Source organism: Pelodiscus sinensis, chromosome 9 (assembly GCF_052426305.1).
Source record: "Pelodiscus sinensis isolate ZL-2025 chromosome 9, ASM5242630v1, whole genome shotgun sequence".
Taxonomy (NCBI): domain Eukaryota; kingdom Metazoa; phylum Chordata; order Testudines; family Trionychidae; genus Pelodiscus; species Pelodiscus sinensis.
In genome coordinates, this window is record NC_143060.1 from 18393228 (window position 1) to 18418895 (window position 25668).

General features: G+C 45.9%; 2 protein-coding genes across 4 annotated transcripts in view; both read right to left on the bottom strand.

Moving 5' to 3' along the window:
* The window catches only part of KANK4 (KN motif and ankyrin repeat domains 4), a 111481-nt gene that overhangs the window by 62272 nt on the left and 23541 nt on the right, over positions 1–25668 (bottom strand). For all 3 annotated transcript variants that reach the window (XM_075936144.2, XM_075936143.2, XM_089780452.1), the window contains 2 exons: positions 19308–19409; positions 19–424 (listed from right to left, as the gene is read on the bottom strand). The gene's annotated coding sequence lies outside the window, so the exon portion shown is untranslated. The remainder of the gene's footprint in view (positions 1–18; positions 425–19307; positions 19410–25668) is intronic.
* On the bottom strand, positions 8245–15844 carry LOC149523912 (uncharacterized; the record flags this gene model as incomplete). Its single annotated transcript, XM_089780667.1, has 1 exon — positions 8245–15844. A coding segment is annotated over one exon (1812 nt), but the record flags the coding sequence as incomplete, so codon positions are not given.

Sequence of the window (25668 nt, forward strand, 5' to 3'; positions counted from 1 at the left end):
GGAGCGAAGTTTCTTTACCTTGGGAGGTGTCTTCCGCGCGGATCCGGATCCGTCCGGTGCGCTCGGTGCGTCTGTGGTTTGCGGCTGCTTCCCCCGCGCCGGGCTGCTGCCCGGTGTCGGGATGCTCCGGGAGACAGTCCCGCAAGCCTGGGCGAGCCTGCCTGGCGGGAGTGCGGGAGAAGCCGGCCGAGCCGCCCCGTGCCCACAATCCTCTGGCTGCGGCCAAGCGCTCCCACGGCTTTGGCTCTCGGGATTTGAGTGCTACCCTCTCATGCAGCCCGGCGCTCCCAAAGGTCACGGGAAGAAAAGAGAAAATCAAGGGCTTCACATAGCGCATTCACCGGATGATGACTGGAGTCCTGACGGTGCGGGGCTCCGCAGTTTCCAAGCCTTGTTACCGCTCATCCATCAGTCTTGTGACACCCTGGATGGTTTAGAAATGCATTAATGACGAGAAATCGATGGTGTGTTTTCTACCACATACTGCGGGTGGGGGGAGATGCCAGCACTTTCCCAGGTCTTTGAGGTCCACACCAGTGCTCTAATGCAGTACACATCATTTGATTACATCCAGGGAGCCAATTTCTGCTTTCAGACTGGGTTAAAGTAATTCTGTGGAGGTCAGTGGAATGGCGGTGGTTTTGAATCTGTGTAATGGAGTTAGGAAAGCCTTGAACTATGGCACTGAAGTCAGTACTGAAGGAAGCAATGGTGCATATTTCACCAGAGGTGTAAGAGGGGTAAAGTAATAACAATATTTCAGTCTTGTACAGAAAAGTGCTGTCTTCATCTGTTCATTTCAAAGTGGGTTCCAGTAGAAACTGAGTATCATTAGTTATTCAAAATGCAGGACAATGTAGCACTTTAAAGACTAACAAGATGGTTTATTAGATGATGAGCTTTCGTGGGCCAGACTCACTTCCTCAGATCAAATAGAGGAAGAAAATAGTCACAACCGTCTTTAAAGTGCTACATTGTCCTGCATTTTGCTTCAGCTACCCCAGACTAACACGGCTACATTTCTATCACTATTAGTTATTCACATTTTTAGACGGGGAACCTGAGGCTTTACCTAAGTTCATACAGGAGCTCAAGAGGCAAGAACAGACCCTTCATCAGTGGTGGGCAATCTAGGCCCATCATGATTCTATGTGTGGACCACAAGACATTTTATTTACTGTTGCCCATGCACAGAGCCGGCCCAAGCTACGGGCTGACCGGGCTAACGCCCAGGGTGCCCCATTGCAGGAGGAGCTGCGCGGGGCTGCTGGGCTGGGCGGGGCTGGGGCCACGCATGCGCTGGGTGCCCAGGGGCGGGGTGCGCTGTGATCCCCGGGGGCGGGGCTGCGCATGTGTCGCATTCCTGAGGGTGGCACCGCGCTCCTGGGGCCCAGGTGCATGAATGGCTCAGGTCGGCCCTGCCCATGCACAGGGTTGCCTGATTCCACTGGTTTCTGTCAGCGTCGTTTTTTTTCCCCCTCTACTGGTATTACTAAAGCAACATGCACACACAGCAAGGGCCTTTGAAGTGAAGTGTGTGCTGATTGCACACATTGATTGTGAGAGCCATGTGTTCCCTCTGCATCCAGTCAGAGCACTACTACTGTGCAATCGGCATAGCCTGTAAATTCTAGATAGGCATGCACGGTTAATAAAACTAGCCTATCTTAGCAGACCGTCTCAGTTATGAAAACCTTGTGTCCCACTGAAATGAAGTAGGGCCACTCCTGCAGCCCACTCACTAGCCTAGGTTGCCCGTTTCCCAGACCAGATCTCCTAATTCCCAGACCAGTACCTTAGCCACAGGTCCATACTATCACTTTCACCCCTGTGCCATTCAGTGAGGGTGTAAAAAGAATGTAACTTACAAACTAGGGGGCTGTGTCTAGACTGCATCCCTTTTACGTAAAAGGGATGCAAATTAGACACATCGCAATTGCAAATGAAGCGGGGATTTAAATCCCCTGCTTCATTTGCATAAACATGGCTGCCGCTTTTTTCCGGCTCAGGGCTTTGCCAGAAAAAAGTGCCAGTCTAGATGGGGATCTTTTGGAAAATAAAGCCCGAAAGATCCAAGGAATAAGGGATCTTTTGGAAAAGGCTTTATTTTCCGAAAGATCCCCGTCTAAACTGGCGCTTTTTTCCGGCAAAGCCCCGAGGCAGAAAAAAGCGGCAGCCATGTTTATGCAAATGAAGCGGAGGGGATTTAAATCCCCTCTTCATTTGCAATTGCGATGTGTCTAATTTGCATCCCTTTTACGGAAAAGGGATGCAGTCTAGACACAGCAGGGGAGTTTAGCAGAAAAAAAACACTTCTTAGGGTCAGAAGGATATAGGTATAAGAGCAGACTCCCACTAATATATACTTTATCTATGAAATGATACCAGTGATGGAAATGGCCTATGGCAGTAAACGATCTGGGTGCTCTTTCCGAGTAGGCAAAGATGGTGAATAATAACCAATGTTATATACTTCCTTTTTATTCCAAAGATGCGTCTACATTGGCCAATTAAACATTGGCAATGGCCCCTGTCAACTCATTCAAGCTCACAGAGTAGGGTCAGCAGGGCTATAAAATTGCAGTGTAGATGTTAGGGCTCAGGCTGGAGTCCTGGAGTTGGGACCCCTACAATGGGGAAGGTTCTCAAAGTTTGGATTCCACCCTAAGCTTGCATGTCTACACTGCAATTTTACAGCCCCTGTAGCCCAAGCCCCACGAGCCTGATTCATCTGTGTGTTTTAGTGCAGTATTGATATGGCCCATGTGACACTTTAAAGTCCAGTGTTGCACTACAGAGTGTAATATATATTTCCAGCTATTGTTTGGTTTGGTTTTTAATTAGAATTCATAGTCTATACTGATTATAAATATAATCAAATAGATAATGTGTCAGAGAGGGAACACTAGAAATGAACAGGTGTACTGTGGTTTTGTTACAGCTCTCTGGTCACACATCTAATGCTGTTTGCACATGTAAAAGCAAGGTGCCACTGGGAATGAATGTCCCTGACCAAACTGGCTTGTTAATTGCTGTTTGGCATCCTTAAGCTGCTGCTTCTTTCATACGCATTGCAATATCTAAAATGTTCAGCCATTTAACTGCTGCATCACGGAGAGTAGCAAGGTATTGCTTTCCACCCTCTAATTGTCTAATTAGGCAGTTCTCCACCACATGCTTGACCATTTGCATCACTGCCCTTCAGTCATGCTGTGAAGATTAATCTAAGCAAAATTTCTTTATTATAGCAACTGCTCTGGCTGTTCCAATCAGCAGCCTATTAAGCCAAACTGCAGGATTTCCATCCCAGGTTGCACATAGATGGGCGTAAGTTAGAGCTTCCAAAATTTATTAGCATGCCTGTCTCTCTATCCCAGAATTGCTGCAAGGACATACCTGTCGGCCTTATTATGCCGTTATTTATCTGAGATTGGCACTGGGCCAGAAGTCCTGGTCATGAGTGCATGAATGGCCATCATGAAAGAATGTCACAAAGTCAGTCATATGAAATCAGCAGGAACTGCAGGGATATGTGTTTTTCTCTGGAGGCGAGATCTTGTAGGACTGCGTCCACTGCTTGTCTGCATCTGATGGAATCATTGTGAGCCTGGGATGCAGCAAGTTGTTTTAATCTGTCATAGCTTTCCATGCTGTTTTAGGGTGATGGCATCTCATTGAAATTTGGGGGGAATTATATTAGCCAACACTTACAAATTAGATGATAATGAGGGGCTAAGACAACTACTAATGATAAGAGGTGGCTATGTTTAGCTTCAAATTAATTAGATATTTGTGTTGGTTTCTGTCCCTAACTGCTGCATGCTGTTCCAGTGGACTGAGGTTCATAGAAAATTTGCCTCTGCTCCCTAGGAGTTTCCTGCGGGCATCTGGATCAAGGCAGTGCTAGAGGTGCTCATTTTCTTTGTGTTCTAGATTGGTCTGGTGTACTAGGCTATGTCTACACTATACGGTTATTTCGGAATAACTTATTCAGGAATAACTTAAAAAACAACAAATAGTCTAGTAGCACCTTAAAGACTAATAAAACATGTAGATGGTATCATGAGCTTTCGTGGGTACAATCCGCTCAGTTATTCTGAAATAGCTTATTTTGAAATAGCACAACTACACTGCAGGGAAGCCTCAAAATTAATCCAAGGCAGGCTTCCCTAATGTGGACATGCTATCTCAAGTTAGAGCCCCAGGAGGAATAATTTAGAATGGCCCTGGTGAGGGGCTATTTCGAAATAGCAGAAGTGGAGAATCTGCTTGCACTTTATTTCAAAATAGCTATTTCGGAATAGGCATTATTCTTCGTAGAATGAGGTTTACAGACAACGGAATACGCCGTCCATTATTTTGAAATAACAGAATTGCTGCTGTGTATGCTCACATAGTTATTTCGGAATAACCGTTGTCATTCCAAAATAACTTTGCTGTGTAAACACACCCCTAGATTGCAGCCCAGTTTGACTCCTAAATAAGTGAGAAATAGCTGGAAAGGGAATAAACAATCCTCAGTGGAGACTAGAAAGGGTGGATTGGCCAGACAGTTGTTCAGATGGAAGATTGTGGCAACTGTCTGAGACTCACTTCATGTAAGTCTCCACTGACAAAAGGTAAGAGGACAGAGTATTCATGTCCTGACTGAGTGACCCTTCAATATTCTGTAGTTCATCATGAACATCAGCAAAACAGATGCTATCCTCATGTATATACTTACTGGCTGTAGCTGTTGGTAGGTTGTATGTATATGTGTTGTAAAGATTAATAAGAAAGGATTATGTTACAGAGACGCCTAAGCAGGCTGATTTTGTGTCTAGTTAACAAATTGAAGCTTTATCTAGTAATCTTTTCTTTGGAGCACCTCGCCATGGGCTTATAGGGGACTGCCTATAACAAACTGGCAGTTGCTTGGTGATCAGATAGGACAGAGTAGACTTGTTTTTAGATCTAAATTTGCATGCACACAGTTTACTGTGGTTTTGATATGATCCTCCAGTTGGCCTTGATTGTACAGTGCTATTTTCAGTCCCACATTAAACTGCATCTGATCTTCTGAAATAGCATCAGTCCCAAGGTGTGATACAGTGGCCCATTGGTACCAATTGGCAAAGAGTTTATTGTTCTTTACAAGTGACTTACATCTCAGATTGGACAAAGTCACTGCATCTAATATACTGTTTTCATGATATTTATCCATAAAACAGCCTGTGAGGAATATACTCAAAGCTTGTAATGTATCAATACTAATAATCATTGCTAGATGCACACGTGGGTCAAAAGGAACAAATAATGTAATTATATTGAAAACTGTGTCTTGGTCTTGAAGTAAAAGTCCCAGGAAGTGGTGGATTTACCACTGGGTCAATTGTTCTCTGGCAGCAGGCCCAAGCTCAGAAGGGCCCCATTTCTCTTCTTTCCTCCAGGCTGCTCTGTGCAGTGGAAGTCTGCAGGGTATGATGGGGAGCCCAAGGTACCTTGAGAGCTGTAATTCCTTGGTCAGCTCCATGCTTAGAGAGTTGGCCCAGGAGCAGGTAGTGGACTACATTTCCCAGCATTCCTTTGGGAGGGAGTGGGAGTGTGGGGAAGCTGTGACCCATGCACAGCAGCTTGCTGCATATGGGCTACTAGAAAGAGGTGGTTCTATAAGTGGGAACGTGTGCATAGGGGAATAGGAAGCTTTGTCCCAGAGCTCATCCTTAGAAGCCTGCCAAACTGGATTAAGGATGCTAGCGGCCTCAGTTTGCCACCCCCAAAGAAGGAATTGAGTGGACTGAGTGAATAGTGCACCCCTGTCTAAAGCCTGGCAAGGGAGGTATGTTGATTCCACCAGGAGAGGTTAATATGATAAGGGAGGGAAGGCTGTACTAGAGGGCCGGGGCAGCTTTAGGTACAATACCAGGAACACAGGAGGATTTGATTTTGTTTCCACAGCCATGGAATTGGCTTTTCCCTTCCAGATTTATCTAATACTCCAGAAAGGGAATCTAGCACCTTCCAGATTTGAATAGTCATGCTCAAATTCAATTTGGGCTGTTGTTACATCATTTCCCCAAAATAAAAAACTGATCTATTTTAATTTGTTGTAGAAAAATAAGATAAAAATTGATCAACAAATGCCGGCATCTTCCTAGGGCTAACTGGGTCTAGACTTGATATTTTCAACTGCTATCACCACATGTGTGTTTTTTTAAGTTTTCTTCTTTTAAAAAGAAATAACAATATCACATTGGTGATTTCCCCACAGAAACAAAGAGTGGAACAAAGAAAGGTACCTTAACTTTTCCTTATTCTGTGGGACAGTTTTACAATATGGATCCAGATATCCTCCAATTACACAACTAAAAATTGTTCTACTTTACTGGGTGCTGGAGTAGGGGTTTGTTAGAATTGATTGGGGTAGCTGCTGGCTGTGGGACTTTATTGAGCTCAGACCAGGACCACATACACTGGCTGCTGAAATGGGGTGTCCTGGAGATATGGCTATAGAATGTCTGGATAAAGAAGGAGGTAAATCTGTGGGTGTTTCCCCTGATCACTATGGGTATGTCTACACTACCACCCTAGTTCGAACTATGGTGGTAGTATAGACATACCCTATGAGATTTCTGCTCACTGTGGACACTGGTAAACCCATATGGGTGTACAGCTCCATGAGAAAAACTGGGGGCTGAGGAAGCTGTGTATTGCAGTACATACAATCTTGCAGAGGTGCATGAGCAAAATGAAAAATGCCTTTGAGACTCAGTATCAGGTATTGCTACACTAGGCCCATACTCGGAAGGGGCTGATAATGACTACATGGGGGCCCACAAACATGTTTGGCACCAGGCTCACAAAATGATAATCTAGCTCTGTTATCAGGGAATCCTAGGTCTCAGTGATAGCCCATTCAAACAGGAGGGAGTTGTCATCCCTTCCTGGTTAGCCGGTGATGTAATGCATGGCTCAGTGGTCTACCCATGTTCCTACCTCTGAACACTCAGTGGAAAACCATCAAGGACATATGCAAACAATTGAGATGATGTGGAGATAAAAAGACTGATTCAACATATGACAGGGTGAAGAAAGACTCTGAATCCATTTACTCAGGAGACATCTTGTTGATGGGCGGGGAGGTATGGGGGTTTCATGAAAGATTGGATCCTGGTTCCTGTGAAGCCAGCTATCTTTGCAAAGAGACTGAACTTTGGGGTGGGAAACCTACTTTATTAGCTAGGAAAGATGACAATAAGGATAGGTCCTAAGGATATTGTATCCATCTGCTTCCATCATTCTCTTTTGTTTCTAGCAAACCTCTATTTTTTTCTTAAATAAACCTCCTTTAGTTTATTACAGGTTTAAAAAAAAACAAAAGGAAGTTTTTCTCACTCAGCATACAGTCAACCTGTGGAACTCCTTGCCAGAGGATGTGGTGAAGGCTAGGACTTCAATAGGGTTTTAAAAAGAGCTAAATAGATTTATGAAGATTAGGTCCATCTATGGCTGTTAGCCAGGATGGGTAGGAAAGGTGTCTCTAGCCTCTGTTTCTCTGGAGGTGGGTGACAGGGGAGGGATCACGTGAGGATTACCTGTTGCGTTCCATCCCTCTGGAGCATCTGGCATTAGCCACTGTCAGCAGACAGGATACTGGTCAGGATGGACCATTGATCTGACCCAGTATGGTGGTTCTTATGTTCTTCTTATAAGTGCTCACAATCACTGCAGATTACCTTAAACCACTGCTCCTGTGTAAAATTGACTACATTGTTCCTTTGGGAGCTGAGGATCTGGGATTTCTGAGAGTAGTTAGGGTGAGGAGCTGGATATCAGAGGGGAATGTTTCAGGGAGACTCAGGAACTGGTGTGCATCCATTGCAAGGCAAAGTCAGTGCTTGCATAGCCCAGAGGACAGTGCTCGCATGGCTGGTAGGCTCATGGTGTTAGGGCGTTAACCCTTGCCTACCACAAACAAGACTCACTCACTCTAGAGCAGTGTTTATCAAAGTGGCCCACGGATCCACTCTGAGAAACCTGCTAATTGGCTGCTCCAAGTTGTTTATTTACTGGCTCCACAGCCATGGAGACTCACAGCTCCCATTGGCGCCAGTTTGCCATTTACAGCCAAGGGAAGCTGCATGAAGCGGCATGGGTTGGGTTGCCACTTCCCATGGCTGCAAAGGGTGAACCAGAGCCAATGGTAGCCGTCAGGCTCTGTGGCTGAGTGAGGAGCCAGTAAATAAACAAATTGGAGCAGCCAGTTAGCAGGTTTCTCAGAGTGGATCCGCAGACCACTTTGAGAAACTGCTCTAGAGACTGGAGTAGCAAGGTGGCTCCTATCATACAGGTATAACATGAATTTTCATGCTTACTGCTTGAAGGAAATACCAAACCAGATGACTATGGGTAGTATATTCCATCCTGTAAAGGCCACACGAGAGTCTTGATCCTTGAAGTCTTTCTCTCATGCACAGCAAGGAACCTAGGGTTGTTGCCTTCCAGTACAAATGTGAGCACAGGCTATGTGTGAACATCAGAAAGATTAAGCGCTTGGCATAGTTCTCTTCACTGAATGTTCTCCTTTTGTGTCCACTCTCATATTCTCAAAGGAACAGGGTAAAGAAGGGGAGGAATGTGAGTGCAGAATGGAGATGTCTTAAAAGACATGACCTTAAGTGCCATTCTCAGCATGCCCTTGAAGCACTGAGATATTACTTCTGCTCCTCAGCAGTTGACTGCTGCACAGCAGCAGACTCATTAATGCATGATCAGATTCCCCTGCACACCCGGTCCTTCATCAGTCTTAGCTTGCCCTGATTCATGCAATACTCTGTCCCTGCATTGTGCAAACTCAAGTCCTGGGTGGGAAAAATGATCCCCCCTCATTTATTTCTGTGTAAAAAACAAAACCCAAAGGAGTCGTTTCTGGTAGCTTAGCTATTTTCATAAGATGTTACACAAGCGCTTGCTTCTGTGCTCAGTAATTGCAGCCCCTGTATCACTGCAGTCATATGTTGTTGTTGAAATACAATTCAATGTGACTGATTACTAACAATTAACAATGCCAGTGGCTTTGATAGCAAGGCAATAATGTATCTGAGTGAATAACCAGTGACACCAAAATCTCAGTAACTTATTCAGAGAAGGGAAAGGTATTAAATGTTAAACAAGGCAGATGGAAGAAGCAATGGGATAGTGGTATTTTTAAAGAGAAAATATATTACCCTGGACTACCTCTAGTAACTGTAGCCCATTATAGTGAACCTCTTTGTTTTTGTATTCCTGTTCTGTCATTGTCCACACAGATCTAGGAAATGGAGAAAACGGAGCTGGTCAACTAAGATTTTTCCTTATCATTATCCAGAGCTAGAAAAGTGAGCAGTTTGAGCCCTTGAAAAACAAAGTGACACACATTCTCAGCATACCTAAATACTTCCTGCTTTACACCCATTCAGGCCTTGATCCACTGAAACCAATGAGAATCTTGTCTTTCTACTGACTTCAGTAGACTTTCATTCAGATACATAAAGAAGTAAAGATACATTAGTTAATGGAATTGTATTTCTTTGGGATGCTACTGGTATGTCAGATCCTAGTATAGGACTGTAATACAGCTAACCTTTGGCCTTTTGATTAAGAGACCAGTCTCTCTGGAATCGGTGAAACCAGATTGCTAAATCCACAGAGTTGTATCTTTTTATGCAGAATGTTAATTTATCAGAAAGGGGAGAAACAACCATGGTGTTCAGAGCCACCAGCCACTATCACTGAAATCGAAAGGAAAACGAAAAATGAGGGTTTGGAAATGCAGTTAACTCAAGATATGAAGAAAAACAAAGTGTGGCCTGTTCTGTATATTAAAACCTGTCAACATTTAAAACAAAACTCATGTTGTCAAGGGGCTAAGTTTTCATAAAAGCAATCCTCAGAGCAGCAGTAAGCAACTATCCTCTCTAGCTGATGTGAAAATAGAATTCTTCAGAGCTTTATATCTGGCTGACCATGATATTCAACAAATATACAATGTATGGAGCTGGGTTAAAAGTCACCACAAAAGTGGGTGGAGGTGTTATTTAAAAAGAGAAGCTGTCTTCAACAACAGAGTTAGATGCAGACTCAGACATGCATTTTGTTTTTAAAAAGGAAAAGTACAGTTTAAGCTATGCCCAATTGCTTTAGTTTGCATGCCATGGCAAATGGCTGGAGCTACGAGAGACATGGCCAGAGTAATCTGTCTTTAGGGAATAATTTCTCAAAGAATGTCTCAACAGGCTCTTCTTCAGTCTATGTGATTTGAATCTATCAGTTTGGACAGCTTTCTTCCCTCCCTTTCTGACACCTTAAACTAATATTTAATGCGTACAATGTGAGGAAAATCCAGTTCACATTTTAAGTTTTGAGCTCTCTCACGTCTTATATAGAAAGACTGGCATGATCTTGATGGAATCACTGTAATGAGATTACCTTTCAAGATTTCACTGACATAAAGAAATTAGTTGTGTTTAGTGGCCTCATGCAGCAATAGCTTCATCTTTTGGACACTAGAATTTTTTTTCTTATTATTTTGACATACGTAGAGCTAGACTTTGACCTCTGTCCCATACTGAAGGCTCTGACTACCTTCAGACTGCATCCCTCTGTTGGCAGAGGGACACAAATCAAGCACTTCGAAAATGCAAATGAGCCCGGGATTTAAATATCCCGGGCTTAATTTGCATACTCACGTTTGGGCGCTGTGCCGATCATGCTCCCTTTTGAAAGTGAAAATAAAGTCTAGTCACGGCTTTGCTGACTGCAGGGAGCTTTTTCGGCAGATCCTGTACTCCTCATCATTACTCAAGACAGCAGGAGGCTGGAGGCATTGCATATGCACTGCAAGCAGCGACTGATGGGCAATTTAGATGGTTTGATTTTTATCAGTAATAGGGGTGTATTATTGAGACATGGCCTTGAGAGGTTTGAAGTCCTTTTTGGTAACTGGCTGGTGGAACTTTTTGGTCGTCTAGCCTGCCTCAGAGAGAAAGTCCTTGCACACTGAGCCCTGAAGATTGGACTTAAGATCAGGAGAAAACATTGCCCAGCCATGGACAGGTGTGTACCAGATAAGTAATACCTCTGTGAACATTTTAAATGTCTACAATGAAGCCATGCAACATTGACATTCAGCACTATGGACCCACTCTGCCAAGCATATTGTTGTTATGAAAGAGCCCCCAGGTACACTGAAAGATTCATAGAACTCTGAAGCAAGCCTGAGTTTTAAGGCTTTCCAGGAAAACCAAGTAAAACCCCCCATTTCCAGACAGTTTCAAACTTTCATCTGTTTTACCTTGAAACCGTAAGGTAAAAGTGTGTGTGGGTATGTGGGCGTGGGCATATTCCTTTCCATACTGTGCATCCATTGCAAGGCAAAGTCAGCGCTTGCATAGCCCAGAGGAGAGTGCTTGCGTGACTGGTAGGCTCATGGAGTTAGGGCGTTAACCCTTGGCTCCAGGACAGTTTGTTGTTTTTTAACTCCTTTCCATGCTGAACAAGTATTGGCTCTAGTTCTGGACTATTTTGAAGGCTCTTATATAATAAGATAATAATTACAGAAACTCCCTATAATGCTCCTCTATGTATGCTTTTACAACGTTTTACCTAGTTTATATAAATGAAAAATCTCTCCTTAAGTGGATGAAGTGATGTTGGCAGACTAGTCACCAGCTCATGCCAAGGGGCTCTGTGTCTCAGTGGGACACTGACAGAAACAGAACTGGAATCTGCCTGGCTCATTTATGGGTTAATACAGTATTGATAGAATAGCACAGGGGGGCAGGGGGAAGCTGAGCATCCCCAAACAGTCTGGGGGAGGTCCACAATAGGCTAGTGTACTTCCTGCATTGCCTCCTTAGTGCTTTGGGGCCTGGAGCCCTAGGGCTATGGGCGCAGTGGCCGTGCCAGCTAGGAGCTGTGGGCGCTGAAGATGCAGCACACCAGGGCTGGCACCTTGCCTCCCTGCCCTGCTTTGGGCTCCTGCAGGGATTAGATGGGTAGAAGATGGGGGCACAAGGGGAGGGCCCAGGGGCTAGCCTCCCCAGGTGGCTGGGTCACTGGCTGTCCATGGGTCTTGGCTCTACCCTCTCTTGTTGGCCAGGGCAGCAGAAGTAGTGAGAGGGAGGGAGGGATTTACTGCTGGGTTTAGCAGGGTAGCAAGGAATAGCTGCATGGACAAGTCTTTGATGTCTTCCATAGCTACTCCGGGAGTGAAGTAGGCTAAGTACTATCCCTTGTTCAGGCAGCATAATACTGTTAGGGCCCGTCTACACAGCAGAGCTAAACTCGAAATAAGTTATGCAACTTGAGCTACACTAATTGTGTAGCTTAAGTCAAAATAGCTTATTGCAACTTTTGGCACTGTCTACACAGCAGTTATTTCGAAATAGAGCATTCCTCCCTCAATTTCCCTTTCTCCTCATACAATTAGAGTTACAAGAGTCGGAGTAGCAGTCCTCCAGTTTGACATTATTTCGACATTATGTTGAAATGATTGCTTGAGTGTAGACGCAGACTATGTTATTTCAGAATAACATCAGTTATTCCGAAATAACCCTTCCGAGTAGACATAGCCTTAGTGACCATGCAGAGACTTGTCAACAGGTATTCAGGGACCCTGCGTGTTTGACAATCATCTGTGAATGCTCTTAAACTTTAGTTTCTTTTAAGGACTAATTTAGGATGCCAAATGATTCCTAAGGTGGTGTCTTTACTAAACACAAACGCAATACAGGCAGTCCCCGGGTTACATGGATTCGACTTACACCGGATCCCTACTTACAAACGGGGTGCAACCCCGCACTAGCTGCTTCCCCCCAGCAGACCAGGGAGATGGGAAGCTAGTGCCCCCCCCCCCCCAGCAGACTAGGGAGACATGGAGCGGCTTTTCTCAGCAGACACCTCAGCTTGAGAATAAAGGAGGGAAGTGAGGTGTGGGAGAATAAAACTGAGCTCTGGAGAAATGTTTGGCTAGAGTTTCCCCTACAATATGTACCAGTTCCGACTTACATACAAATTCAACTTAAGAACAAACCTACAGTCCCTATCTTGTACGTAACCCGGGGACTGCCTGTATATAATGAAGAATGTTTAGTTCTCTTGTTTGAGAGCTGCAAATATGTAAAATTCCAGTGAATAAATTTCCTCTTCAAATATGATCCCTTTAATGCAGGAAGTTACTGCTCAGGCAAAGGCCCACTGGGCTACAGAAGATTATGATAAGGTATATGGGACATTTTGCTGCCTATATAAATGGAAAACGATGTTTATAAACTTTCAGGGTCATAGATGAGTATTTATTTTCCAAACTATTGGTGCTTCAAACTGATCATGAAGCTAGCCTGCCTCTTTTTTAAAAAAAAAAAAACCAAAGCTGCCACTGAAGGAGTTACTGGGTGAAATTCTATGGCTTGTGTAATGCAGGAAATCAAAGTAGATGATCGTAATGACCTCTCTTCAGTCTTGAAAATCTGTTAATCTGTGTCTTGTATTATAGTTGGTCCCAGGATAATTATTTAAATTTTAAAATAAATATTCCTTAAATATGACTGGAAGAAGTGAGAAAAGTGTTTGTACCCTCTTATTTTCAGGGGGATTGAGGCCTTGTCTTCCTTGTTTTAGCTGGAGGGTTCAGTAATGGTGGTCATGCTGGAAATGGTTCTTCCATTTTGAAAGGTTCTAACAGTGTGAAGGTATTTTCTGTACTTTAAATGAGGAATATCATGGGACCCAGGAACATTTCTTCAAACGGGAAACTTTTGCAGTGTAACCACTGTATGTGTCTTGTGAGCTTTTCAGCCCTTCTTGAAGGGGCAGGATGTTAAATTTTTCTTTTGACTATTTCTCAGGTAGTTAAATTGGTTAACAAAAGGCAAACAAAAACAACATGTTGTACAATCTGAATAAAAATAACTTCTCTTCTGAATGAATTAGGTTATATAGTACTTATGTGGTATCTTTGATGTCATCATCCTGTCAAATTAATCCAGGGAAAATAGAGTAGATGGAACAGGCTCTATTGCTCCGACAGCGAGTAGACGGGTAACTTCTTGCCTGAGCAAGAGCTCGTGAGATGGGTCCCTGAAAAGGGACAGGGCAGGGGGGGATGGGTGGGGTAGCGACGTGAATGGGATGGTGAATTGTCTGAAGGACCCATTTGTCGGTGGTGATGTAGGCCCATCGATGGAGGTACGGCCTCAGACGGTGGTGAAATATCGCCTTTGTAGCACTCAGAATGGTAATGATGGGAATAGTTCTCAACCCCTCGAGTGACGCGTAAAACTTGCTGTCTGGTACCCTGTTGGGAAGTTGCTTTGGGCGGCGGGCGGCGCCGCTGTTGCCGCTGTCTACCTCTTTGTTGGTCTCGAGGCCTATACTGAGGAGATTGTCGTAGGGAGGGCCTCTGCCTTTGGTAGGGGGTATATCGTTTTCTACGATATGGAGGAGTGTACATGCCCAGTGTTTTTAAAGTGGTTCTGGAGTCCTTCCCCGAGTGCAGAAGTTGGTCAGTCTTATCAGAAAAGAGATTCTGCCTGTCAAAGGGTAGGTCCTCGACCTTCGAGAAGAGGTCTTTGGGAGCAGAGGACTGTTGCAGCCAGGATGCTCTGCGCATAACGACCGATGTAGCAGTCGTGCGCGCTGCAGCGTCAGCTGTATCCAGGGCAATATGTAAGGCCGTTCCACAGGCCGTGTAGCCCTCTTGTATTACAGCCTTTAAAATGTCTCGTTTCGCCTCTGGAAGATGTTGAAGCAGCAGTACAAGCTTGGCGTAGTTGTCAAAGTTGTGATTTGCCAACAATGCGGAATAATTGCCCGTTCGTAAAGTGAGTGTTGCCGAGGAGTAAACTTTACGTCCGAATAAATCGAGACGCTTACTGTCTCTGTCTGCGGCAGTAGGTTTGTGTTGCGGCATCTTTGCCTTTTGCTGTACTGCATCCACAACCAAGGAGTTAGGCTGTGGATGGGTAAAGAGAAATTCCATCCCCTTAGCGGGGATGAAATACTTTTTATCCGCCTTCTTATTCGTCGGCGGGGCGGATGCCGGCAGCTGCCAAATATCGTCCGCAATTTCAAGAATGGCCATGTCCAGTGGCAACGAAATCTTGGGCTGGTGAGTGTGTTTGATATTATGGAGGAGATGGTGTTGTTTTTGTTCCACGTCCCCCAGCTGCACGTTTTGACTCTCTGCCACTCTCTTAAACAGCTCCTGAAACTGGCGTAGGTCGTCCGATGGTGAGGTGTCTCCTTGAAAAACTGCATCGTCTGGTGACGATGAAGAATGACGCGTGGGTGATTGATCAAGTTCGGGATCCCGAACAGGAAGAGGTTGTCCGGTGTGAGAAGGAGACCCAGAGGGAGTTGGTGGCCTTGAAGGGGCAGGGGGAGCGTGGTGCTTTTGAACGAGAGAGGATTGAGGGGACCGGTGCTGATGAGAGGATGACCTACGGTGATAGTAGGGCGACGTGGAACGACGGGATCTCCTGGAATATCCCGAATGGGTTGAAAACGCGGGCGATCTTGGTGATCGTGACCTTCCTCTGTAATATGTGCTGCGATTGGGCGAACGACGATCATGGTGGTAGGAATGACCGGATCGTGGCAAGATTTGGCCAGTACGAGAGTATTCAGAGTACGCCGGAGATGGTGAACGTACTTCAGGAGAGAACGCAGGACTTGGTGAGAAAGAAGATAATCTCCTAGATATATGGGCAGGTGGTGCCAGCAACTGTTCCGGTGCAGAGGAAGGTGGAGTGGAAAGCACAGAGTGAGGAATTATCTCCACTGGTATTGGAGAAGCCCGTGCTGAGGTGGTCCGCGTCGCCACAGTTCATTCTCTGGGCACCAACGATTGTCTCAGTTCCGGGGATTGTCTCAAAGGAGAAGGCCGCCGCGGTGCCGGTGGACGTCCTTCTAAGGGAAGTCTGTGATGTGACGATCCTTCCGGTGCCGAAGGATGGCTCGGTGCCGGTATGCTTGATGACGGGGAACTCTCAGGTGCCGATGAACGTTTAAGCTTTTGTTGCTTCATGGGCGGTGATGATCGATTCGGTGCCGACCATGTAGAAGGAGGATGTTCAGGAGTTACCGAGCGTCGCCTTGTCGAAGGTTTCGGTGTTTGTTTTGGTGATCGTCTAGAATGAGCCGGTGCTGAAGTACGCTCCTGCACTGAGGAATGGCTCGGCTCCGCAGGCAGCTTGGACATGCGTCTCTGCGCCGGGGAGCGTCTCGGTGCCAGGGAGTGGCTGCGTGCCGGGGAGCGTCTCAGTGCCGGGGAGCGGCTGCAGCTCGGTGCCGGGGAACGGCTCGGTGCCGGGGAACGTTCCGCGCCGGCAGGGTTCTCGAAGCCGTGGAAGTCCCTGGAAGCGGTTTGGAGACCAAGGGAACGGCTGAGACAGTGGAGCCCGATATAGAAGGGCTCGGAGCCGACTTACTCCGGCTGTCTTTAGGCGCCACCGCAACGCTTGCAGGCGGTGCCATTGATATCCCTGGCTTGTCACCTGCACCTGATCTTGAGGGTGGAAGGGATTGTGCTGGAGATGGTTTCCTCTTTATTTTTTTAGTTTGCTCTGCGGGCCCCTTAGATTGTTTGGCCTCGGGTTGTAGAGCTTTGTCAAATAAGAGGATTTAGGCGCATGTCCCTGTCCCATCTTGCTCTGGCTGTCAGCTTGGAGCAATAGGGACATTTTTGGGGTATGTGGCCTTCCCCGAGGCACCTAATGCTCATGGAATGGCCGTCACAAGCAGGCATTGCCTCACGGCATTCGCCGCACTTCTTGAATCCCGGCATTTGAGAAGAATAAACTAACTACTGAAGAAAAAGATTTTTTTTTAAACGACTAGAACTATTAACTATAGGAAGAATTATAACTATAACTTTTAAACTATGTATATAATAATTATTGGTGATCTCTCTCTGTGTTAGTGAACAGGGTTCACGAGAGAGACGTTAATCCGTCCGCGGTCGAGGACGGTCAGGAGGAACTGGTGGGAGCCGGACCATCAACGCTCAAACGGCACGAAAAGCCACGAGCCGTACTTGGCGCATGCATGGTCCGGCAGACTACAGCTAGAAAAGATCTCCGATCTGCGGCGCCGGGACAAGCCCAACACCTACAATGGAGCACCCATGGGACACTGCTCGAAGAAGAACCACCAATTTGAGTATGGGCCGCTTTGCTTCTGGCAGATGGTTTAGTAGGGGTGTGAGTTTCGTGAAATTGTCAAATATGTGGTTAGAAAGGTGTGCTGTGTAGTTCGCTATCTGGAGCATGAGTGTCACGGATGTGTACATCTTCCTACCAAGTAAGTCCGATTGCTTTACGTCATTGTCAGAGATATTTCTGAATTGAGGGGCTTTCGATCTTTGGCATGCTGTATCTACCACTGAAGAGTTCAGTTGGGGATGGGTAAAAAAGAACTCCACCCCCTTGGGTGGCACAAAATATTTCGTGTCTGCTCTTTTCCTAGTTGGTGGAGCAGAGGCTGGGGTTTGCCACATCTTTTCGGTGACCTCAAGTATAGCTTCATCAAGTGGTATGGCTATTTTTTATCTGTATTGAGGCTGAAGGTTTTTAAGGAGGCGGTGTTGTTTCTCCTTTACTTCATCTATGTGTATCTCTTGGCATATGGCTACCCTCTTGAAAAGTTCTTGAAATTGACGAAGATCGTCAGGTGGATATGTCTCCTGGGATTATGGCCTCATCCGGAGAGGAAGAGAAACGGTCATGGGGGAAGTTTCCTGTGGTGGTTCCTCTGTGGTGGAAAGCTGTGTATCGTCTGGTTCCGATGGCTGACATTGAGGAGACACGGGATGGCCCATTGGAGTGGGAGGGGATGAAGTTGGGGACTGCCTGGTTGGTGTGCAGTCACATCATGACCTTCCGTGGGACCTAGAGGGTAATAGTATGAGCATCGACTAGGCGAATATCGGTGGCAGTGGTCATCACGATAAAAAAGTCTTTCAAGAGGTGACCGTCAATCAAGGTAAGTATGCCGAGATTGTTCTCAATGAGATGAACGAATTGAACGGGGTGAATGGGAATAATCATAGGAGGCACTAGATGATGCTGGAGAAAAAGAATAACAACTGTGGTAAATATGATGATGATGAGTCATGGCAGCCACTAGAAATGGTGAAGGTAGCATTTGCCTTCGAGAGCATGGGGATCGGTGCCATCGCGAATCAAGTAGTGTGGGGGACCTCGACACCATTGGAGATGGTGACGGTGCCCGTGGAAAAAGCAATGACTGGGAGCGTGAGCGACTTCAGCGCCAATATGGACTGAGAGAGTCCCCGGTGCACCACAGACCTGCTTTGTGGTATGGTGCCGGCTGTTTGGGGGAGGAGGAGCAGCCTGTGCACTTCCTCAAACCCTGGAAGTGGCGCGTAACTGCTGGACTTCTGTCCACCCCGCAGGACCTACCGGCACTACCTCCCTCGTTGCTGGAGGTAGGTAGTGGGGTTTCTATGGGGAGGAGGGGCAAAAAGGGAGGTAGTGCCGGTAGATTGCTGAACACCTCGCAATCGTCTGGTTGGGGCTTCCTGATCAACCCGTCGATCGCGATCGACAGGTTGATGACCACAGTTAGAGACTAACGAAACATGTAGATGGTATCATGCGCTTTTGTGGGCACAGCCCACTTATTCAGACCGGTCATCTGAAGAAGTGGGCTGTGCCCATGAAAGCTCGTGATACCATCTATATATATGTTTCATTAGTTGATAAAGTGCTACGAGACCATTTGTTGTTTTTATCTACTCACTGTCTCTCTTTTTCCCCCCCTTCCTCTCCTCTTTTTTTCCTTCTCCCCTCCGTCCCTTATTTATTCTTGGATCTCGACTTCTAACACTCCTGTCAACTAAAGAAGTGGGTTGTGCCCACAAAAGTTCATGATACCATCTATATGTTTTGTTAGTCTTTAAGATGCTACTAGAGTATTTGTTGTTTTTTAAGTTTTTCCTGTACAGACTAACTCGGCTACCCCTCTGAAACTTTTAAACATTCTATTTGTGAATCTGTATCACTTTCAAAACATTTAAACAAACTCAAAAATAAGAGCTTGCCTGGCAAATAAATTTGCTCAGGCTAGCTCTGCTTCAAAAAAGTCACCATGTTTTTGCAGACCTAAGCAGTATAGTGCTTACAGTGCAGGTCAGAGAATTGCTGCAGAGATATTTGCAATTCAAGTGCCTGTTTATAGGTTCCAATTCTTAAAAAAAAAAAGAAAAAAATCTTATTTTAGAACAAAACAGAATTCCAGTAAAGTATGTTGCTTTTCCATCAAATTACCTTACATTTTCTTCTTTTCTCTTCTTGTTTTCTGTCCGCAGTTTTGTTCTTTGAAATGCTTGTGTGCTATGTACCAAGTTTTATTGGACTTCATGTTTCCATCTTAAAAATAGAACAGAGGAATAAGCAGTGAAAAATAAACAGAAATGGCTAGTTGATATTTACATTTTTAATCAACTGCTGCTTTGTGTAATTCCTGAAACTGACATGCAGACACAACAAACAACTGCAGTATTTTGTTTGAAAAGGTACAATCGATGGAATCATCTAGAGTGTTATATTTTCCCACCCACCAGGAACAAAGCATGTATTTATCTGTGTAGATTTCCTTACTCTGAAATTAAAGCAGACAACAAGGAATAAATATGAAGAACCAAATCTTCAGTGGTCACTGTAGGATTTTGGTCATCTTGTAAAAAAATAGCTTTGGATTTCCATTGCTAATACGAGCATTCAGTGGACTTGGATGCCTAAAATTAGGCACTCAAATCAATATTTAAGTAGTTAAATAAGTGCCTTGACTTCAAAGATGCTGAATACTCACAACTGCCACCGAAAACAGTAGGAACTGGGTTTGTACAGTAGCAGCAGGAGGTATTTCATACCAGTAACTACATGTACTTGTAGGGATAACATATTAATGTATTGAAAATGATTCCCCAAATGGAAGTGACCCCCCATAATTTGTTCCCCACAACTTAAAGTGTTTAGATTTATTATTAATTCTCCTTCTTCTTCTTCTTCTTATTTGTTAAGATTGTTAAATGTTTAGATTTATGATTATTATTGCCCCTTTAGAATATAATGTATTAGGTCATGTAACTTAGAACTGTTAAAAATATAATCCTATGTAACCAGAAACAGCCCCCCCTCTGTGCTCCAGGGCAAGCTCAAGTTTGTGCAAGGGGCTGCTTGAAATTGACATTGCAGAGATACATTGTAACAATGCATTGTCAAGCCACTAACTCTGCTATGGGAGCCAAGCCCTGTAATTGACTAAGGCCATTGTTACTTAATTGAGGCCTGTTCTCTTTAAAACATTGTAACTTTATTCAGCACTCAGAGAATGTTTTAAGCAATACCACCCAGAAACTTTCTGTAACTACAACTTTTATTATTATACAAAATACTGTATGAATGTATGAGAGAGTGCTTGGATGATGAATGAATGGCTCTGAGAGGTGCCAGCCTGAGAATACAGCAACAAAGGGCTGAAGAAGGCGTCAGGTGCCAGTGCAACCAAAAGGTGTCAAGTGGAGAAACTGGAGGTCCACCCGATGAGATCACTGATGAGCACCTGGCAGCCACCCTGGAGACATCAGCATGATACAGCAGTTTCCATAGACTGGCATAGGAAGAAATTCCTATAAGAACTGGACTAAAAAACTATGGAATCAGAGTCCAAGGTTCTGCTGCCAGCCTACCAGGAGCTTCAGATGCGCATCTGATCAGGACTTCGCTCCCCACTACCATCACTTGTGTACAGAGTACCTGGCCAGTATCCTGTCACAAGCAACTTCCAGGCTGGTAACTATACACAGAACTTGAATGAATGGATGTATGAATGAATGGTTTATATATATATATAAGTGTATAAGGGTTAAGTAGTGTTAGGAATAAGTAGTTAAACAACGTTGTTTGCTTCTATCTTTTCTTTATTTTTTATTATTATCTTTACAATAAATGTGGCTTTTTGCCTTATCCCCCTCATAAGATCCTGCTTGCTTTTATTTGGTACAACATACTGACATAAATATCAATGGCTATGTTTAGACTGGCATGATTTTGCGGAAATACTTTTAACGGAAAAGTTTTTCCGTTAAAAGTATTTCCGCAAAAGAGCATCTAGATTGGCACGGATGCTTTTGCGCAAAAGCATCCGGGGCCAGTCTAGACACGATTTTGCACGAGAAAGCCCCGATCGCCATTTTAGCCATCGGGGCTTTTTTGCGCAAAACAGTTCTTCCCTGTCTACACTGGCCCTCTTGTGCAAGAGGGCTTTTTCCCGAGTGGGAGCGTGAAAGTATTTGCGCAAGAAGCACTGATTTTGTACATTACAAAGTCAGTGCTCTTGCGCAAATTCAATCAGCCAGTGTAGACAGCTGGCAAGTTTTTGCGCAAAAGCGGCCACTTTTGCGCAAAATGTTGCCAGTCTAGATGCACCCAATATGTTTATTTCAGTGATTATACATATAACTGAATGGGCAGCCCCTATCCATTTCAGAATGTGCAAGCAAGCATGTGTGTGCATGTATCTAATTCTGAGCTTATGTGTGATCAGTTCTCTCTTTTGTTTTTTTGTTTTTCTAAAGGACACACTGAAAATGGTGTTAATATAACATTATGGAAGAAGGCCACAGAACACATTAAAATAAACATCATTTGCGATAATACACAATACAACATGCACATCAGAGGAATGAATTAGTCACAATGGGAATCCCATAGCTTCGAGTTACCTGATTTTTGTGATTACAGCCATCTAGGATTTACCATATTACTCTAGCGAGTAATGCCCATTGATCCATCATGTCTGATGCTTTGCCTTCACTATCAAAGTGAGATGAAAACCCCTCATTACACTCTAGCCAACTAAGCAATGCCATACAAAGAGAAAATATTCCTTCCTGACCCATGTTCCCTCTAATTTTTTCCATCTGTGTGCAGAATAAATTTTGCATGTGCAGTTGTGCACCATCAATAGAAACAAATACTGCTGGCTGTGGTCAGTGGTGGGTGTTCTGCCAATCAGCTGACTAGCACCTGATTCTCTCCTGGGTGTCTGCCTAAGCGCTCAGCTTATAGAGAACACTGTTCCTGCCTCTGTGGTGTTTGGCTTACTCCCTGAATCATAAATCTTATTCCCCCTAGCATTATCATAACTCATAAAAGTACTAATGTTGCTGGTTAGAAACCAGTCAAGCCATTTTTAAAATCCAGCAACAGCATGGCTACGTCTACACTGGCATGAATTTCTGAAAATGCTTTTAACGGAAAAGTTTTCCGTTAAAAGCATTTTCAGAAAAGCACGTCTAGATTGGAAGGATGCTTTTCCGCAAAAGCACTTTTTGTGGAAAAGCGTCCGTGGCCAATCTAGACGCAGTTTTCCGCCAAAAAGCCCCGATCGCCTTTTTCATGATCGGGGCTTTTTTGCGGAAAACAGTACTATGCTGTCTACACTGGCCCTTTTGTGCAAAAGTCTTTTGGAAAAAGACTTTTGCCTGAACGGGAGTAGCATAGTTTTTCTGGAAAAGCACTGATGATTTTACATGAGCTCGTCAGTGCTTTTCCGGAAATTCAAGTGGTCAGTGTAGACAGCTGGCAAGTTTTTCCGCAAAAGCAGATGATGTTGTGGAAAAACTTGCCAGTCTAGACACAGCCCATGTGTCTTTATTCACAAACAGGATGATCCCTTCACTGATTATCTCTCTTCAGGTTTATAGTGTGTGCCTTTGATAGTTTTCTGGCTTGGTGCAAAGATGGACAATTGAGCTATATATGATATACATGTAATTGGAGAAAAAAACTTGAAAAACAAAGAATAGTCTGGCAGCACCTCAAAGACTAACAAAACATGTAGGCTATGTCTACACTGGTGGCTTCTTGTGCAAGAACAGCTGTTCTTGCGCAAAAACTTGCTGGGTGTCTACACTGCATGAGCATTCTTGCGCAAGTAAATTTACAGTACAGCGTTGGAAAACAGGGCTTCTTCCGGAAGAGTTATTCCTTTCCCCACGAGGAATAAGCCCTTTTGCGCAAGAGCTCTTGTGCAAGAGGGCAGTGTAGACAGGCAACATGAATTTCTTGCGCAAGAAACCCCTATGGCTAAAATGGCCATCAGAGCTTTCTTGCGCAAGAGAGCGTCCACACTGCCATAGAAAGCACATCTCTTGCACAAAAGCACATGCCAGTGTAGACACATTCTTATGGAAGACTTTTTGGCAAGAACTCTTCTGCAAAACAGTTCTTGCGCAAGAAGCTGCCAGTGTAGACGTAGCCGTAGACGGTATCATGAGCTTTCATGGGTAAACCCCACTTCTTTACAAAAGCTCATGATACCATTTAAATGGCTTGTTAATCTTTAAGGCGCTGCCAGACTATTCGTTGTTTTTCAAGTTTTTTCCAGTTACAGACTAACTTGGCTACCCCTCTGAAGCTGATTATATAATCCATTAGCCAGAGAAGGGTAACAGCTCCCACCAGTGTTCCCTCTAAGATATTCCATCAATGAGCAGAGTGAGTTTAGTCTTGTGCACCAATATTGAGGTCACGTGCATTTGTCTGATTATGTGCCACTGTGGCACCCAAGTTATAAACCTCTCCCTTTTCCCCTCCGTTGACATGTCTCCCATCCTCCCTGCACCCCATCTCCTCTCCTGGTACCTGCCGCTGCCCCCACACACTCCTCTCCTGTCTTGGCTCCTGCTCTTCTCACTCCCCTCAGTCCTCCTGGGATTTACTCCACCTCCCCTGCACTCTCTAACCCCTGCACCTACTTTCCCCCCTGTGCCACCCTTCCCCAACCCCTCTCCTAACACCTTCCTCCACCCACGTGCCCTGCCTCTCTCCTCTGCCCTTTGGTGTCCACCCCTCCCCATGTCTGCCCATCTGCTTCACCCCCACAACCTCCCTGGCACCTTACATTACCCCCTCCACCCTCCTGGTGCCTCTCCCTTCCCTCACTGTCCCCGCCCTTCCAATACCTGCCCCCCTTACCCTCTTCCTCCCTAGTGCCCACCCGCTCACCACTTTTTGTCCCAGCTCTCCTCATGCCCCTCTGTGCCCTCACACATCTTGTTCCATCTCCCACCTTCCTCATCCCACCCCTTCTTTCAACCCCTCTGCTCCCAGCACCCACTCCTCCCCTCTCCCTTCCTCTTGCCCCCACTGTCCTGCCCTTCTCCTCTCCCAGCATCACCCTGTCCCCTCCCCACTGACACCTTCCCATTTTCCCCCACCTCTGCTCCTCCTGCCCTTTCCCCTCATTGTCTCTTCTTGGCCCCCTGGCATTTGTCTCTCCTCCACCCTGCCCCTTGGTGCCTTCCCCGGTATTTTTCTGCCCTGACCTTCTCCTCTCCCCTCAGCACAAGCCCCTGCCTCTCTTCATCCTCACCTTGCCTTTAGTTATTCCCCTGCCCCTTCCCTTCCCTTCTGCCATCCTGACACCTGCACCTGCTGGGTGGGGCAGCACGGAGCCAGGGCTGGGACTCAAGCCAGGGCCAAGATGCTCTTTTTAGTTCCGTGGTCCTGGCCCCAGCAGCCGCCATGCAGATATGGCCCCAGCTGCTCCTAAGGGCGGGGCCACGTGGTGGGTGGCTGCCCTGTGTGCCAGGATTGGAGCTGGGCCACGGTGCTATTTTTAGTACCACAGCTCAGGCTCCAGCACCAGCAGCCGCCCCTCAAGCTGCATGGTGGCTGCCCATCTGCTGCTGGGGTGGGCAGTCACCCACCATGTAGCCCCACCCCTGGAAGCAGCTGGGGCTGCAGCTGCGCAGTTCTGCTGAGAGGGTGGGTGGGAATGAAATTCTTGGTGTGTGCCCACACAGTCATTCACCTTAGAGGGAACCTTAGCTCCCATCCATTTCAATGGGCCAGCACCAAAGTACATTGCTTCCTAAGGAATCACTTTCACTCCCAGACCAGAATGGCATAATTTTCAATATAATTACATTATTCTTTAAATACTAGCCAATTAGCCCGTCATAAGACGGGATTTTCAGGTCTCTCCTCCACGCTGATCTTCTCTCCTGAGCCTCCGGTCTCTCGCTTCGTGTCTCTTGCTTGCTCTCTCCTCCACGCTGATCTTCTCTTCTGAGCCTCCGGTCTCTCACTCCGTGTCTCTTTCTTGCTCTCTCCTCCTCCTACTGTGTCCCCCCACATCTCTCCTCCGCCTTCTGCCTCTCTCTCCATCTCTCTTTCTCTTCTCCCCCTCTGCCTTTCACTCTCTCTCCGCTCTCCTCTGTCTCCGCTGGGGATGCACGCTTGTCCAGGCCCCGCCCCCTGGCCATGTACGTCACCGTCCCGCCCCCCTTTGCCTCTCGCCGTGGCACTCGGCTGACTTTTGCACTGCTCAACTGGGCTGCTACAGGGGAGCAAGTGGCCATTTGGCCTCCCCTGCGGCGACCTGGCTGAGTGGAGCAGAAGTCAGCCGAGCGCCACAGCGGGAGGTGAAGGGGAGCAGTGTGGTGATGTACACGGCCAGGGGACGGAGCCTGGATGAGCATGCATCCCTGACGGAGACAGAGGAGAGCGGAGAGAGAATGAGAGGCAGGAGGGGGAGAAGAGCAAGAGAAGCAAGTGGCCGTTTGGGCTCCCCAGCGGCAACCTGGCTGAGTGGCGCAGAAGTCAGCCGAGTGCCACG